The 17,623-nt window shown below is 41.3% G+C and overlaps 1 protein-coding gene across 1 annotated transcript; it reads right to left on the bottom strand.

The window, feature by feature from the left end:
- Nucleotides 1–10,059: 10,059 nt before the first annotated feature.
- si:dkey-56m19.5 (translation initiation factor IF-2) lies at nt 10,060–16,551 on the bottom strand. The gene is made up of 2 exons (XM_010863940.4): nt 16,302–16,551; nt 10,060–12,891 (listed from the first exon to the last, which is right to left on the bottom strand). Exon 2 carries the CDS (start codon nt 12,881–12,883, stop codon nt 10,637–10,639), a length of 2,247 nt encoding a protein of 748 aa, XP_010862242.2. The 5' UTR covers nt 12,884–12,891; nt 16,302–16,551; the 3' UTR covers nt 10,060–10,636.
- Between the last annotated feature and the right edge of the window lie 1,072 nt (nt 16,552–17,623).

Raw genomic sequence — 17,623 nt, 5'->3', positions numbered from 1 at the left:
ACAGCAACGGGCCCCCCAAACCAGGTACTCCGCAGGTGTGGACCAGGACCTCATCTCCTCCTAATATGTAAAACTGGACTGAGAAAAGTTAGAAAGTGCATTCCTCATATCCCCCAGCACAATAATATAGCAGTGTAACACCATGGAACTGAGACAGGGGGGTCCGGCGACACTGTGGCCCTACCCGGGGGAGGCCCCGGACAGGGCCCAACAAGCAGGAAATCAATCATAGGGCCAGGCAATGGCATCAATGCCTTTGTCAGGAACTGCCTACATCCTCTTGCCACATGAGGTCGGGGCATTGTCCTGCACCAGGAGGAACCCAGGGCCCACTGCACCAACGTTAAGTTCTGACGATGGGTTGGATGATTTCATCCCAGTACCTAACAGCATTCAGGGTACCATTGGTTAGCACGTGGAGGTCTGTGCGACCCTCCAAGGATATGCCTCCCCAGACCATCACTGACCCACCGCCAAACCTGTCATGCTGGATGATGTTGTAGGCAGCATAACATTCAAAACAGCATCTCCAGACTCTTTCACGTCTGTCACATGGGCTCAGTGTGAACCTGCTCTCATTTGTGAAGAGAATGGGGCACCAATGGCAGACCTCCCAATTCTGGTGTTCTCTGGCGAATGCCAATCGAGCTGCATGTTGCAGGACTGTGAGCACAGGTCCCACTAGAGGACATCGGGCCCTCATGCCACCCTCATGGAGTCTGTTTCTGACAGTTTGGTCACAAAGGGGCAGATACCAATCCTGCTGCTGGATGTGCCCTCCTGGAGGAGCTGCAGGTACCACCTCATGCTACCAGTAGTGGCAAGGACACTAGCAAAATGCTAAACTAAAGAAGAATCATTCAGGAAGGATAACAAAAGAGCAATTGTCTTTGGCCACCACCTGTAAAACCATTCCCTTTTTGAGGCTTGTCTTGTTGTTGCCTATCCAGTGTCACTTTCATTTGTACCAATCGCTTATGCTTCCTAACTGGACACATTGATATCCCTGAAATTTAATTGACTTGGTGTTCTACTGTGATGATTACGTATTCCCTTAATTTTTTTTGAGCAGTGTATTTCAGTCTATACACTTACCTTGGTTTTTGTCCATTTACTTAGTTAATCTATTGAGACAATATGTGTACAGTCATGTTACTTTTAAAATGACATAAACTCTGTGACATAAAATCGTTTTTTTTATTCACTGGGGAATTTCCTATCCAATATTGTATATCACACACAAAATGTCCCTTCAGGGTTATAACTGTGATTATTTTCAGCCCTTATTGTCAGTTGTTGTATAACATGTCCAGGAGTGAAAAATGCCATTTCCTACCCAGAAGGCAATTTTGAGACCATTAGAGAGGCCCTGTAGTGTTCTGGCTTCCACAATCAAAACCGTACAAAGGAAAATTACATGTTGCAGCATTCATGGCTCCATGATGGGGATTTTGAACACAAAAGAAACAATACTTACAATTCACTTAAAGTGGTCAAACCACTTGGAACGTGATATGATTACTGCATGTATACAGAAAACGGTTTATCAAAATTAACCTTTCTTCCGAAAAAATCTATGCAAAAATAGGAATGGCTGCAAAATCCATTCCACCTCCCCAGCATGTTTGTCAGGCACAGCTGAAGAAGAATGGAGCGTTTCAAGATGGAGGTTTATTCAGTGCACCACTGTGCTCCCTGTGTGACCTCTCCTTTGGGCCAACAGTACAGGAAAAGGACCATGACTGAAAATATTTCCCAGAAACCTGTCGTAGCTTTTATCAGCTTTTAATTCACACAGAGGGTGCACATTAGAGTATAGTCTGTGGGATTGTTGGTGAGCGGTTGGGTCGATAGGTGAGGTGGTGGTTGGGTGTTTGTGTGTGTTTTTCCTCCAATACAGAGGCCAGTACCTCCTGCTGCGCAAAGGGAATGGTTGTTTCATCATCAGGAACGTCCTGTGCTGCTTCGGATGACGGCTGAATCTTTAAGATTCAGGGACAGAAAACCATCCAGCTGGTGCCTCTGGGAAAGGCTCCAGGCATCTGTAGCCCAGACTACAGCTGTGACAGGTTGGGATCATAGATCTATAACACTGCCTTCAGCTGCTCCCTCTGTCCCCATCTCTCTTCTCTATGTATCCATGTCCTGTGTTTTCCTTTCAGAATGTAACTCACGTACATAACATTAGATCGCTGTACATGTACATTACAGAAATCTCTTATCCTGTGTCTTTCTATTAGCCCTCTCTCCATGCAACCCCACCCATTTTATCTCTCCCTGCAGTCATCTAATGTATAAATAATTCACTAGGATAGGTCAGGCTATTTGGCACTGCCGTCGTTATTAGTAAGCAGGTCTTTGATTTTGCTTGGTCACAGCTACCGGCCCTAAAAGCCAAGGTTATTTCACAATAGATCAACAGTCATGCCGGGGTAGGAGGTTGAACACGGAGGGATATTTTCTTTTTTTCAAATGTAAATCACAATGGTGACATGTGATTTTCCATGACTATCCATGCTTTTCCAGAAACTATCCATGCTTGAATCCACAATAAAGTTTTGTGTCAGGCAAAGAATGTTGCAAAGTATGTTTGCATTTATTTTTTAATTCCAATCGTTATAGTTAGGTTGGCCTCAAGCTACTCACAATTACAGGAATCGTCACGCTTCACAGCATTTGCTTGTTTGTGCATTTTGATGACTGTGCTTGACCACTTCTGCGTTACAGTACACACAAACTTGAAAGTCGCTGTGTACTTCTCGGTGGTTTGGCTGGCTCCACCTTTCATGTATCAAGGTGACCCACTACAGAATGAGTTTTAATCTTTAATCTAAAACACACACATGGTGGGTACTTACACACCCTCCACCATTGTTCCCACAAGCTGCGATTGCAGGTGGAAAAAGCATGATGTTATCATCTTCAAGAGCATTGTCTTTCGGTAAAGGTTTTCTTAGTTTGAAGGTTGAACAAGCAGTACGTCAGTGTGCGTTGTGGGGAGATTTCCTGTCAGTTTGGGGATGAATGATCCTACATACATTCAACTGATTATTTGGTGCAAAGGCAAATCCGTTGAGTACCCAAATATGATAATTGAGTCGTTAAGACCTGTTAGGTTGTACGTAGGGAAAATGAGCCTGCGGTTCTGGGGCTTCTGGTTCTTTCTGACACCATTTAATTAATTTCTATTTCGACTGTCCAAATATACAATTACATTTTTTGGCTGTCTTGTGGCAAGGTCTGATTTTTCCCATATAGCCCACATGCTGGGGCATTCATCAGTACTCTCTATCCCACATCAGCATTCACACACACACACACACACACACACACACACAAACAGACACACACACACACACACAACCACTATTACTACTACTACTAAACCCAGACACATTGAGCATGGTCAGCACTAAAGTGCTTGCTCACCTCCACCAGTAGTCTGAAAGAGGATGAGACGCAGAGGGAAGGAATCAAAGGCCGTTAAGTAGCCATTAGCCTAACCCCACTGATCAATAAGAATCCCTACTACCACTGGGGTCTGACTAATAATAGGCTTCTGCAAGCAGGCATATAATAACAGCATTGTGCTGATGCCCAGATGGGTAGCAAGCTGGGAGACAATGATGAACCTGAGGGAGTTTAAGAGATGGACGAACTGAAGGACACAAATATATTACACATATCGAATATGAGTGATATAAATCAATCAAATCAATCAATCAAATGTATTTATGAAGCCCTTTTTACAACAGCAGTTGTCACAAAGTGCTTTACAGAGACACCCGGCCTTAAACCCCAAGGAGCAAACAACAGTAGTGTTGAATTTCAGTGGCTAGGAAAAATATGAGTGTTCAGACAATGATGTTTATACAGAAGAAATTGACTTCAGTGAAGGGTCATTGTATGGATACAGCTCAAAAGTTTGCATACCCTTGGAGAATTCGTAATATAGGTACCATTTGGAAGGAAAACATGAGTGAGCAGGCAAAACATATCTTTTATTTCTTATGGGATTCACATTCAACTGTAGGTCATAACAGAATGGCACAATCATAAAACAAAACATGTCAGCAAAGAAAAAATGAACTGACCCCTGTTCAAAAGTCTGCATACCCTTAGTTTTTAATACTGTGTATTGCCCCCTTTCGCATCGATGATAGCATGCAGTCTTTTGTAATAGTTGTCTATGAGTTGTCTATGAGACCTTGCAGGTGGTATAGCTGCCCATTCGTCTTGGCAAAATGCCATGCAAAGTTTTTGGTTGTCTTGCATGAAGTGCACATTTGAGATCTCCCCAGAGTGGTTTGAGGATATTAAGGTCAGGAGACGGTGATGGCCACTCCAGAACCTTCACCTTTTTCTTCTGTAACCACTGGAGGGTCAACTTGACTTTGGGCTTAGGGTCATTGTCGTGCTGGAAGTCCAAGAGCGTCCCATGCGCAGCTTTCGTGCAGAAGAATGCAAATTGTCTGCAAGTATTTTCTGATTACATGTTGCATTCATCTTGCCATCAATTTTCCCTGTGCCTTTAGAGCTCACACCCCCCCCCAAATCATCAGTGAGCCACCACCATGCTTCACAGTTGGGATGGTATTCTGTTCACTATAGGCCTTGTTGACCACTCTCCGAACATGGCGCTTATGGTTGTGACCATAAAGCTCTATTTTGGTCTCATTACTCCAAATGACAGAAGCTGTGAGGCGTGTATAGGTGCATATTGTAACCAGACTTTTTTGTAGCATTGGGGCAGTAAAAGCTTATTTCTGGCAACTCAACAATGCAGCTCATTTTTGTTCAAGTATCATCATATTGTGCTCCTTGAAATAAGCACACCATCTTTTTCCAGAGCAGCCTGAATTTCTCCTGAGATTACCTGTAGATTTTTCTTTGTTTCCCGAACAATTCTTCTGGCAGTTTTGTCTGAAATCTTTCTTGTTCTACCTGACCTTGGCTTGGTATCAAGATCCCAGAATTTTCCACTTCTTAATTAGTGATTCAACAGTACTGACTGGCATTTGCAAGGCTTTGGATATGGTTTTATATTCTTTTCCATCTTTATAAGGTTCCATTACCTTGTTACGCTGGTCTTTTGACCAGTTATTTTCTGCTCCCCATGGCTCAGTATCTAGCCTGCTCAATGCATCCATGTGAGAGCTAACAAACTCATTGAATATTTATACACAGACATTAATTGCAATTTAAAAAGCCACAGGTGTGGGAAATTCACCTTTAATTGCCATTTTCACCTGTGTGTGTCACCTTGTGTGTCTGTAACAAGGACAAACATTCAAGGGTATGTCAACTTTTAATCAGGGTCATTTGGGTCATTTCTGTTATCATTATGAGTTAAAAAGGAGCCAAAAAACTGTGATAATAAATGGCTTCATATGATTTTTTGCATGATCATTCATATTTTCAAAATCAATGGCAACATTTCACAATTTCTGCCAGGGTATGAAAATGTTTGAGCACAACTGTATATTAATTTGCTTCATGTTCCTTTTGCTGCTATTTTAATGAATAATTCTGAAGCTAAATAGTCATCCTCAAAGAGCCTCAAAGAATAGAAGAAAGAAATCCCGTTACATAAAAAACAGCAGCCATTATGTGGCTATGACGAAAGAACACTTCACCAAAAGGCAGGAGAAAAAAGGCAGTCATATATGTATGTATCCAATCACCAGGCTAATCGTCCTGATTTAATAACATTTCATGTTGAGTTTGCATTGTGGCCAGCTGACATTCGTTAGCTGAAAGCCCAGCTGAGGGGCTGGAGTTGGGGGGAGCACCAGTATGTATAGTTGCTTCTCTCTCTAGACATGCACAGGTTCATTAAAGACTTGAGATCTTAATTAATTATTTCACATTTTGCCATGAGACTCAGTTAAATTTTTAAATCAAATTTAAAATTATTTCTGCTATCACATGCTGTCAGGAGCGGGGGGACCTTGATCCAGAAAGTCCCCTTACCATGTTACATTACCAGGAAGATGAACTGGGTTTAATTCACTGTTGGGCTCTAACTTCTCTCCATGTCAGTGTTAGCTTGAATGGCTGTGTTTAACAATATGTTACTAGAATGTTAGTTCTCCACAAATGTAGAAAACCCTGGATTTTGTAATGCTGTTGTATGGTGTCAAATGTTGAGGGGATCTGTCAGTTTTACTTGCTAAGTTTACGTCCTGTTTTTGTCAAAAGGCCCCACTGAAAAATTACTGAAGAATGAGGGCCTTTCCTTTCCTTTCAGCTCAGTGTCAATGCGTAGTATAGAGCACATAGTGTTAGTATAGAGCACATAGTATTAGTATAGAGCACATAGTGATAGCATAGAGCACATAGTGTTATTATAGAGCACGTAGTGTTATTATAGAGCACATAGTGTTAGTATAGAGCACATAGTGTTAGTATAGAGCACATAGTGTTATTATAGAGCACATAGTGTTAGTATAGAGCACATAGTGTTAGTATAGAGCACATAGTGATAGCATAGAGCACATAGTGTCATTATAAAGCACATATTGTTAGTATAGAGCACATAGTGTTAGTATAGAGCACATAGTGTTAGTATAGAGAACATAGTCTTAGTATAGAACACATAGTGTTATTGAGCACATAGTGTTAGTATAGAGGACATAGTGTTAGTATAGAGCACATAGTGTTAGTATAGAGAACATAGTCTTAGTATAGAACACATAGTGTTATTGAGCACATAGTTTTAGCATAGAGCACATAGTGTTAGTATGGAACACATAGTGTTAGTGTAACCAAGCAATGCAGCTGGGGATGCAGAACTATGCAACTTGTTTGCAGTCTTTAAATCAAGATGCAAAGAGAGCCTCCCCCCCAAAACCACAGGTCACTGAGAATACAGAACAGGGAGAGACAAGGAGAAAGAGAAGAGAAAAATAGAGGAGGAAAGAGTTTATGTTCATTTAATAGAATCCCTATTACCCATTGCACAAGTAGCAGTCGCTCATTAAGGTCCACGTAAAACATAAAACATAAGAGTACAGAACATCTATAGACAAGAAAACCTCTAAATAATTATAATATATATAATAATATATAATATATGTTGAATATATCTCTATGAACTATAACTATATCAATGGCAATGACACAAAGATGTATACAAAATATTGTTTACACATTATCCATATATAAATGTTCATATTTTACAAAAGAGTTAAATTGCAGAGACAGAACACAATGTTTAGAGGATAAAAATCTCCCACCCAGCTATGATATTCTCAGTATGGGGTAACTGGATTCCTCATGTTAACATGTCCACACTTTGATCCTGTCCCACTAAAATTGCCGGAACCAGTGCAATCCTAGCAAACACATGCCCTTTCTTCATTTAAGGAGAAAAGTTAATATTTGATGCTGTGGTTTGACGCTTTTCCTTGGTTACGTAACTGTTGCATTACCACCTCAGAGGAAGTGTTCAATAAAAGCAGGGGACATTTTAAACCCATTGGTCACAATTGAGTTTTAAAAGATAGCATTCACAATAGAGCTATTCAATGTTTTAGGATAAAAAACACAACTAAATTCATGGTAATAGTGGATATACACGATTGCAGTTTTTAAGCTGTAACATATATTGTTTATACTATTTTAGAAATGTCTCTGAATATCTTTAGGCCACCTACCCTATAAACTAATGATTTGGTTTTATTTATTAATGAGTGTAATAGTATGTGTATAACATGTTTAATACTTAAAACAGACATTATCAATATGCAATGAAAACATCAACTTAAATCAATACCTGCAATGCAAGCAATATACTTCAGCTTGTTTAGCTTGCTTAAAGAATCTCTTAGTGGCTCTGTAAGGGAGCAGTAGATATTTATAATTTACATATAATTTCCTGATATAAATATTGCCCATAAATATACATAACAATTTTCTGCCCTCCCCTATTTGCCTTCATTGCTCATTTAGAATTGCCATTTTGCAGTGTATTTGGTTTAATTGGACATCTATACATTCCACTTGTAACATACACTTTACTTAATACATTTCCTGCCCTCTTCTATTTGCACTTCTGGTTAGATGCAAACTGCATTTTGTTTTAGTCCACTCGTACTGTTCAATGACAATAAAGGTAAATCTAATCTAAACAGGGAAACCAATTAAATGTTATCCTATTTTCATATATACACTGAAACCATTTGACACAGAATGCCTCAGATAGGAGACCGAAAACAACCCAGTGAGTCCATCCACCCAACCCCCAGCACTCAAGGACATTCCTTTCATGAATCCGAGGGCCCAAATATTTTTGTAAGAAAATGGAGAGAGAATTCAGCATTGGTATGTGGAGGAGCTCATTATGGTGCTGTCGGAAGGCCCTTGGGAACCTTTGATATCTCCATCAAGTTTTCTTTCAGACTCATGCTCTATATATTCTGTATTATCTCCATCAGGTTTTCTTTCAGACCCATGCTCTATATATTCTGTATTATCTCCATCAAGTTTTCTTTCAGACCCATGCTCTATATATTCTGTATCATCTCCATCAGGTTTTCTTTCAGACCCATGCTCTATATATTCTGTATCATCTCCATCAAGTTTTCTTTCAGACTCATGCTCTATATATTCTGTATCATCTCCATCAGGTTTTCTTTCAGACCCATGCTCTATATATTCTGTATCATCTCCATCAGGTTTTCTTTCAGACCCATGCTCTATATATTCTGTATCATCTCCATCAGGTTTTCTTTCAGACCCATGCTCTATATATTCTGTATCATCTCCATCAGGTTTTCTTTCAGACCCATGCTCTATATATTCTGTATCATATTCCTTAATACATTGTCCATATGCCACAGACACTAATGAACACCCAGATTCATTAACATACAGTATAAACACACAAAAACGTACAAACATGTATTTCCCTTTTGTTAATGCATGTGCTTTGGCACCCACATGACATATACCCTCTCCCCTCTTTTAAGGCGAAGGTGTGAACACTGTATTCTGGAACATTCCATAAGAGCCAATGAACTAAGGGCTTGTTTATATTACTTTTCATTTCATGAGACATATCAAACAAGACTCGAGACGCTAGATTATTTTGTTGTGTAAACTTGCAGATATTTATAGCTTGAGACGCCACCTTCCGAGGTAGTGTGTGCCGCATTTTCAGTAGACACCCCCAGATGTTTTGCAAGTGTGAAGACAATTCTGTCTGAACTGCATCAGGTTTCTCTCTCGTAATGCAAACAAGCCCTACGTGTTGAAAGTCATATTTCCTCTGCCATCCTTCTCTTTCAACCTCTCCATCCCCCTGCTGAATTTCAGTTCCTGAAACAGTAAAAAATAAATAAATATAGAAAGCCAAAGAGATTAGCTGGCCTGTCATGGTTGTCTTCTCTGTGCTGCGTCAGAGCTCTTCCTTTCATCTAAGACCCCCCCATCCCCCATTCATCCCGCCCACCACCTTGAGAGCCCCTTCCTCCTCCAAGAATGTAAACCCATCCCCCAATTCCCCATGCCATTTAATTCTGTGGGTCATGTGCGCTGCCAGCCAGCCAATGAGATGGCTTATTATCATGTTAGACGTATAGGAAGAAACGTCCTATGAAATTATCTTTGCCGGCATGCATTTACCATATCCAAATGTTTCAGGCACACAAGCAAGCCAAGCTCATCCAAGCTAAATATTTGTAAGGCCATTGACCTTGAGACCGTTGTTCTACTGGTATTATAAACTGGCAATCCCTAAACCAAAAGTAACCTGTTCTGTATGTAACTCTAGAAGTTATAAATGACCAGAGTCCAGATGTTCAGTAAATAATGTCTACTGCTGATACTGGTACACTCAGTCTTTTGGCTAACATTAATAAAGCAATGGTCTGTTTTAAGTTTTAAAAGACCTCCTTTGTTTTTACCAAGGTTTACTGAGGTTAATTTAATATAATCCATTGTAAAGGTACTTTAAAATGAAGTATAAACAATTTATAAACATAAAAATATAAAATAAAATTATGGAACGTGTCCACAAACTGATACAGAATACATAAAACTGAAATCAACAATCAGTTATAACAGTCTTTTTTTATTCTATTTTTCAAGCCATTACTGAACATTCCCCCACTGTTTGCACCATTATAAAAGGCGAACACTTTTTATTGATGATTTTTTCATATAGCTAAGGAAAAGATATGTGAAAGTCTAAATTACATACTATAGAATGCTATTCCAATAAACACGTTTTTAATATCCATCAGGCTCAAACACAAAGGCAAAACTATTCATTCCATTCATAACTTCCAATGTTAATGTCCAGTTTTTTTCTTGTCAGTCCAGTTTTCTCGGTTTGTCTTTACTCGTCCAATACATTTCGCTGGCTTCTATCTCATCGCAAAATCTGCAAGCACAGCTGCACCTCCACAATGACATGTGGGGCAAAAACTCTCAACACCGCATTCGTCTTACACCTCTTCCTGTCTCACTTTCTCCCTGTCTCTCTCTGACCTTGAGTGGTTGTATTTCTTTTTGGTTAAACAGAAATTCCTTTGCCTGAGTAACCACAACAGACATGTAGATGTTTATCTTCAGACGCCTGTGTTGTTGGAGGTTTTTTCGTATCATCAGGGACTTCACATTTATATTAGCTTCAGACCAAGTTAACCGCCTGACTAATTTCCTCACTGATGGCCTCAGGAATCTGAATGTCGTCAGTCAGGTTCAAGTCCTTTTTTAGTTCACAGTCATTTTGCACCTTGACAGCCTTCTCCGGCTTGTCAATGCCGTTGACACGTTCCTCTTGCTGCGGCTCTGGGGAGGACTTGGCAGCTGGCTTGACCGCCTGCTCCTGACACTCCCCATTGACCTCAGTGACTACAGAATCAGCAGCAGCCTCCTTTGTGGAAATCGCTTCCCTGTTTTCCAGCACAGCTTCCTCTAGCTCAGCACTAGCCTCATCTGCAGCAGCAGGGGTAGCCGATTCTGAGATGACAATCTCAGGGATGGGTTCTGCGTTGTTGGCTGCCTCTTCCAGCAAAGCAGCTGAAGCCTCTGCTGCCTTTGGCTCAGTTGCCTTTGGCTCAGCTTCCTCTGTTACTGCCTTGGCCTCAACAGCTTCAGGTTCGGGCTCTGCAGTGGCTTCATCTATAGGTGCAGGGAGCTCGTCAGAGGCTGGTTCGGAGACAGATTCTGGTGCAGGTGCAGTCTCCTTCCCTGAGGTGAGTGGAGCTGCCTCTGCCTCTACTGGTGGCTCTGCCACAGCCTCAGGCACTGGGACCTCTACTGTAACAGTCTCTGGTTCAACCTCTGGGGCCGCAGACTCAAGTTGTTTAGCGTCTATAATCTCTGCTGCCTCATTTGTAACTTGTTCTTCTGCTTCAGGAACAGCCTCAGGTTCCACCTCTGGTGTTGGCTCTTCTGATGTTGCTGCTAGCTCCAAAGAGGCTGTCATGGAGACTACTAGTTCTTCAGCAGGTTCAGCTGCTGGTTCACCGGTCGCAGCTGCTGGTTCGTCTGTTGCTGGAACTGGTTCTTCCAGTGCCACAGGTTCTTTTGGTGTGTCTGGTTTCTCATCTGCTACCCCAGATTCTTCCTTTGTTGCCACTGTCTCCTCTGGTAGTTCAGGCTCTATTGGGGATGCAACTGCTTTGTCTGCTACTGCTGTAGGCTTTTCTGGCTTTACGGTAGCTCCTTTGACGACTGCCTCTGGAACTGACTGGGCTTCTTCTGTTGCTTCTGTGGTGGCTGCTGCCGATCCCACCACGGCCTCCAGTGCAACACACACCACAGGAGTAGCTTTTACTGGTAACTCAGCAACCAAGGCTGGTGCCACAGCCATCACTGGCTCTTCTGGGGTTACAGGCTTTTCTGGTGCAGCGGGTGGCTCTGGCTCTTCCTGTGCTGCCTCTGGCTTTTGCTCCTCCTGTGCTGCCTCTGGCTTTTGCTCCTCCTGTGCTGTCGCTGGCTTTTGCTCCTCCTGTGCTGTCGCTGGCTTTTGCTCCTCCTGTGCTGCAGCAGGTGCTTGCTCCTCCTGTACAGCAGCAGGTGCTTGCTCCTCCTGTGCTGCAGCAGGTGCTTGCTCCTCCTGTGCTGCAGCAGGTGCTTTCTCCTCCTGTGCTGCCGCAGGTGCTTTCTCCTCCTGTGTTGCCGCAGGTGCTTGCTCCTCCTGGGCTGCAGCAGGTGCTTGCTCCTCCTGTGCTGCAGCAGGTGCTTGCTCCTCCTGTGTTCCAGCAGGTGCTGGCTCCTCCTGTGCTGCAGCAGGTGCTGGCTCCTCCTGTGCTGTCGCAGGTGCTTGCTCCTCCTGAGTTGTCGCAGGTACTTGCTCCTCTTGTACTGACACAGGTGCTTGCTCCTCCTGTGCTGCAGCTGGTGCTTGCTCCTCCTGTGCTGCAGCTGGTGCTTGCTCCTCCTTTGCTGCAGCAGGTGCTTGCTCCTCTTGTGCTGCAGCAGGTGCTTGCTCCTCCTGTGCTGCCGCAGGTGCTTGCGCCTCCTGTGCTGCCGAAGGTGCTTGCTCCTCCTGTGCTGCTGCAGGTTCTTCTGGAGCAGCTGTTTTTTCTGGAGCCACTGGTTCTTCTGCTGTTGCTCCCACAGGTTCGTTTGATACCGCTGGTGGCTCTGCAGTGGCTCCCTTGGCCACTGGTTCTACAGCTGACAGGTCCTCTTTTGTCACTTCTGTTTTGGCTGCCGCTGTCGACTCCACGCCTTCCTCAAATGCAGCAGACACGGTAGGAGCAGCTTTCGCTGCCAACTCAGCAACTGGGGCCGGCACTTTGCTTTCCACGGCATTGGCGACGACATCAATGGCACTCACAGCAGCCACAGTAATCTCCTCCTCCTTCTTGTCCTTTGGGTCGCTGACATCATACCCCTTCTTCTTCTTGCTCAGCTTTCCTCCCATGGTGCCTCCTAAAAGTGAATACAATCTGCATTACTTAACGTGTGACAGGTTGTTGTGAGTGATGTATGCATTTCAGGTATTTAGAATCAAACCTGAATACCACATTAAAGCTAAAGAACATGCAAGACAATGCCAGCACAGTGCCTCCTGTCTCTATTGTAAGAAAGCATTCAGTCAGCCTTTGAAGGGCAGGGCGCTTCTTGGCAACAAGACAAAAACACCACTGCATGGGAACTACTCAAAGTTTTAAACTGTCCAGTACTTGTGTAAACCACAGAGCGAGACACCCTAGCTGGAATCCTGGGTAATATTACGATGTGCCTGTCATTCTAATGTTACCCAGTAATGGTCTGATTTAGTTGTGCATAGATTCCTACTGGCACTTTTAGAATGGCAGGTTAGAGGTAGTTCACTCAACTACCTCGTAACACTGCCCTTGGTACTGGAACACCATGCATATACGTTGGTTATTGTTATTTATTGAGTATATTTATTCCTCCTGTGTTATAGTTATTTATATCATCATTCAACTTAATTCTGCATTGCTGGGAAAGTAACCATTTTACAATAAAGTCTACACACCTGTTGAAATCAGTGCATTTGATTTTTTCTTTGTCAAGACACTCGAGAAGACATAATGATGATCTGTATACCAACCCTACCTAATGCTCAAACGCATTAAGGAAAGGAATTCCACATATTAGCTTTCAACAATGCACACCTGTTAACTGATATTTCAGGTGATTACCTCATTAAACTGGTTGAGAGAATGCAAAGAGTGTGCAAACCTGTCATCAAGGCAAAGGTTGACTACTTTAAAGAATCTACAATATAAATATATTTTGATCCGTTTAACACTTTTTTGGTTGCTACATGATTGCATGTGTTATTTCATACTTCTTGTGTTCACTATTATATATTAATGCTGAAAATAGTAAAGCTAAATAAATACCCTTGAATGAGTAGGTGTGTCTAAACTTTTGACTGGTAGTGCATGTGTGTATATTTGAAGAGAAAGTGAAACAGAGGGGGCTTGTACAATGACCGTGACTGGGGCCTGTTCAACAAACCCGGTGAAAATATTTACAGAACCACTAACCCAATAGCTGTCTAGTGTGAGTGCACTGTAAATAAGTATAGACAAATAACTAAATAACTACATTTTTTGTGACTTTTCTGGATTTGTGTCCCGTTTAGTGCAAAGGTTAGATATGATTCAGGCTAGAGAAAGCATGTATAGGATAACACTTTATTAAACAGACAAATGCTCAATTTCTGCATGCAAGTGTTAATGTGCAACCCCTTTCATAAAGCATGGAAATTAATAGAGTTGTTGTGGTATGCATGTTTCACTGATTACAGAAAAGCAATAGCCAAAGTATTCATGTCATGTTTTGTCAGGTTAAGATTATCACAAACAAATGTTAGTAAGAGGAAGAGATCATTTTATCAGACTTCAACTTCCCTATCAAAAAACAGAGAACTAAAGTTAAACATAATCTGAGAGGTTGCATTTGAACATAATAATACATCATAAGTCCTTAAGATAGAAGTAGTCTGGCTTTCACATTTATTAATATCCTTGGCATAGATATTATATCGGCCTTTTTTTTTTCATGGAGGTTAGGTTTCTGCCTGACATAATCAAGAAAAGCAAAAAAGCCAGAAAAAGTGAAAAATGCTAAATATGCAATTCCAATTTGTTTACACAACCAAGGTCTCAACTTACTATGGATAATAAGTTGTAAAATACTCTAGGCAAAATTTCTAAAACTGGTTGTGATGTTTTGTCTGGTAATGTTAGCCAAGACAGACACTAAAATAGTCATGTCAGCTTCCATTTTTTGGATTGTTAGTCTAGTTATCTAAACTAATCACAGCTGAATACCAACTAGACGTTCAGGGCATGTGCCTAGGGACCCTGAGCACCAAGGAGCCCCAATTAATTGTAACCGCATGGCAACAAAGGTACTTACAACTGCTACATTCTGTCTATGTCCTGTGGAAATATCTGTAGAATTAAGTTTGAAGTGTAATTTCTTCTCTGCCATCTAGAGGGGAGCCACCACCTTTTTGCAGTGAGATGGGGTATCCCCCAATCAAATTTTGCCTAGGGCCCCAAAAGTCTAGGGCCAGTCTTGCAAGCAGCCTTTGTCTTGAGTTAAGAGAGTGACTGCCCTATGGCATAATTATTTTAACTACAACATAGGTATGATCATAATAGGAGCTGTCCATAGTGCTGCATTGGGGCAATCAAGAAGGGGTGTGGACAGAAGAAGCAGTGATGCTTGCCTTCTACTGGGCTACTGCATAACCATGCTTTCATATTAAAAACACTGTCCAATATTCAAGCATGCCAATTAACTGAATCACTGTGGTTATTTCTGTGGATTAGATCAAATTGAATAAATATGACACATCAGCCAGAAGAACATGATAAGGTATCCACACCTTAGGGAAGAAGGTTACACATAGGCTACCACATAGGCTACAGGCGATTAATCAGTGATTAACCGGTTCAGGGATGAGAGGCAAGAACGTATTAAGCTACAGCAATATGATCACAAAAATATTTACTGTAAACACCACGGGGTAGCCATGTGTTCTTTACTATTACAATTCTAATTGGCCTAAATTGTTGAGATGAATGAAAATAATGCGCATAGCATCTGATGGGTCCTTTTGTCAGAGCTGAGAAGGGCATCCTAGCCTGCTGCAGAATGAAGTGAACTGTGAAATCCACCTGGTTATAACTTTTATTGCTTGGATACATAACAGTATTTCATGTTTTCCATTTTAGAACCAATAATAGTGACTGGAAAAAACCTGAACCATCTATTTTCGACAATGAAAGAAGCACAAGCGCAGTGATTCAATCACCCCCACCCAGCCTCCCCTTCACTATTCACCAATACCCCTTTTTTTCATCTAGTGTAAAGACCAGAGGAACGGTGGAATAATGTTTAGATGTATTTCTATTAAACTTGAATCTTTTCTTTATTCTACATCTGATGCTTTCAGACGTATTACATCAGTTAACTACATTTGGGCACACACAAAGCCCTGTCAATCAAGGCGTTTTTTTCTCTCCCCACACCTCCTCATGCCTCGCGCTGGTCGCCGTCGCAAGTGCAGAGACATTGTTCAAATACTGTTAAAGACTGTTTAAAGCATCCACATAATAAAACCCTGACCAAATCATAGCTTGAAGATGTTGAATCCTAAAATCGACATATGATATAGGAATGCAAAACCGCCTACGTGGAAAAAAAGAGAACAAAGGATAGCATACCCCACACGTTCTCCTCTTTATTACTCACTCTTCAATCTACCAACTGCTGGCTCTGTATTCCCTTATGTTCACCAAAATGAGAAAAACAATAAAAGGGAATAAATATGGATAAAAAAGTTAACCAACCTGGATTACTGCCTTACACCCAAACGGTAGGGAGAGTCGAGGAACTGATGTACTCCCTTGCAGGGTTGAGCACGGACTGATAATAGAAGTAATCTCGCGACTGACAGCTGCACCAAAGTCCTCCTCGCTCCCTGAGGTACAATCTACTAAGACAGTTTTTGTGCTGCTATAGGTTTGCAAGACATCTGTCGCTATCACAATCTATCCTACCCACTACCGGCAATCTATACACTTCTAGCCTGTAACCCCTCCTTCCCCAATCTCCCCCCTCTCCAAGTGCATATTTCTTTAGATTTAATTAGCTTTATCCGTTGGATTCCCAATCCTATTTAAGTCAGTGATCGCGATTGCAGTCTTCCCTTTCAGTATTATACGTGTTTCGTCTTTATCAGTGTCAAAATGGAAACAGTTATTGGAGCTAAAGTTAAACACATTTGCAGTAAAAAGATGGAATACAATTAATACAGACACATTTTGTAGACTTTAAAATAAATACGATCATGTGGTGAATGATGAAAAAGGAAATCTCCGAAGTCCAAATTGGAAACTGGCTTTATATTCTCAGGTGGCTTTCCAATAACGTCTGTTCAACAATAATTACATGTATTGCACTTTGAGCTGATCCATTCCAGTAACTTTCCAAAAATACATAAACCACATGCCATCAACTCTCAGTTACATGGTGTTTTAATTTTTACAGATTCTACCTACTGTTCTTCATAATAAGAGTTTGCAAAGCTGGCTGAGGGCCAAAAGGTCACTCTCAGAATTACTTTTTCTGATGTATGGCACATTTGTGCCATTTGTCTTCTATGTGTTACTGGGCTAAAGTTAGGGTTAAGGTTTAATTAAATTCTACAACCTACTCTCTATATAAACCAAATCATTTTGTGTGCATAGAGTTCAATCTAGAGATAACATTATTTTTAATGTACAGTAGCTCATCATATGGAATAACAGGGAAAAGGGAACTTTTAATGAAACAATTAAACAACAGAGAATTTAATTTCTTCTACCAAAATTGGATACATGAGAAGGTTTGTTAATGCCCAGGATTGCATTTTGTTTCTGTGAACTGAAGTAAAGATTATTCGCAGGAGAAAGATTGAGGAATGGTAAAATATTATTATTATTCATTCACCAGTAATTATTTTTATGTCAATTTTTCATCTAGCAACCACAAAGGTAAGAAACTGCGTAGTATGTAATTACATTTCATTTTTAATCACACAAGCAGATATTACTAGCTGGCCTGTGTGGTTTATACATCTGGATCCCACCTTACAAAACAAACACGTTTTTTTCTGTCTCACCTGAAATTG

The sequence above is a fragment of the Esox lucius genome, chromosome 2, assembly GCF_011004845.1.
Source record: "Esox lucius isolate fEsoLuc1 chromosome 2, fEsoLuc1.pri, whole genome shotgun sequence".
In the NCBI taxonomy this organism is placed as follows: domain Eukaryota; kingdom Metazoa; phylum Chordata; class Actinopteri; order Esociformes; family Esocidae; genus Esox; species Esox lucius.
Note: the sequence above shows the minus strand (reverse complement) of the source record. Positions and strands in the feature narration are given on the sequence as shown.

Coding starts and splice junctions, on each gene's coding strand:
- si:dkey-56m19.5 (XM_010863940.4), bottom strand. CDS start 12,883: ATGGGAGGAAAGCTGAGCAAGAAGAAGAAGGGGTATGATGTCAGCGAC.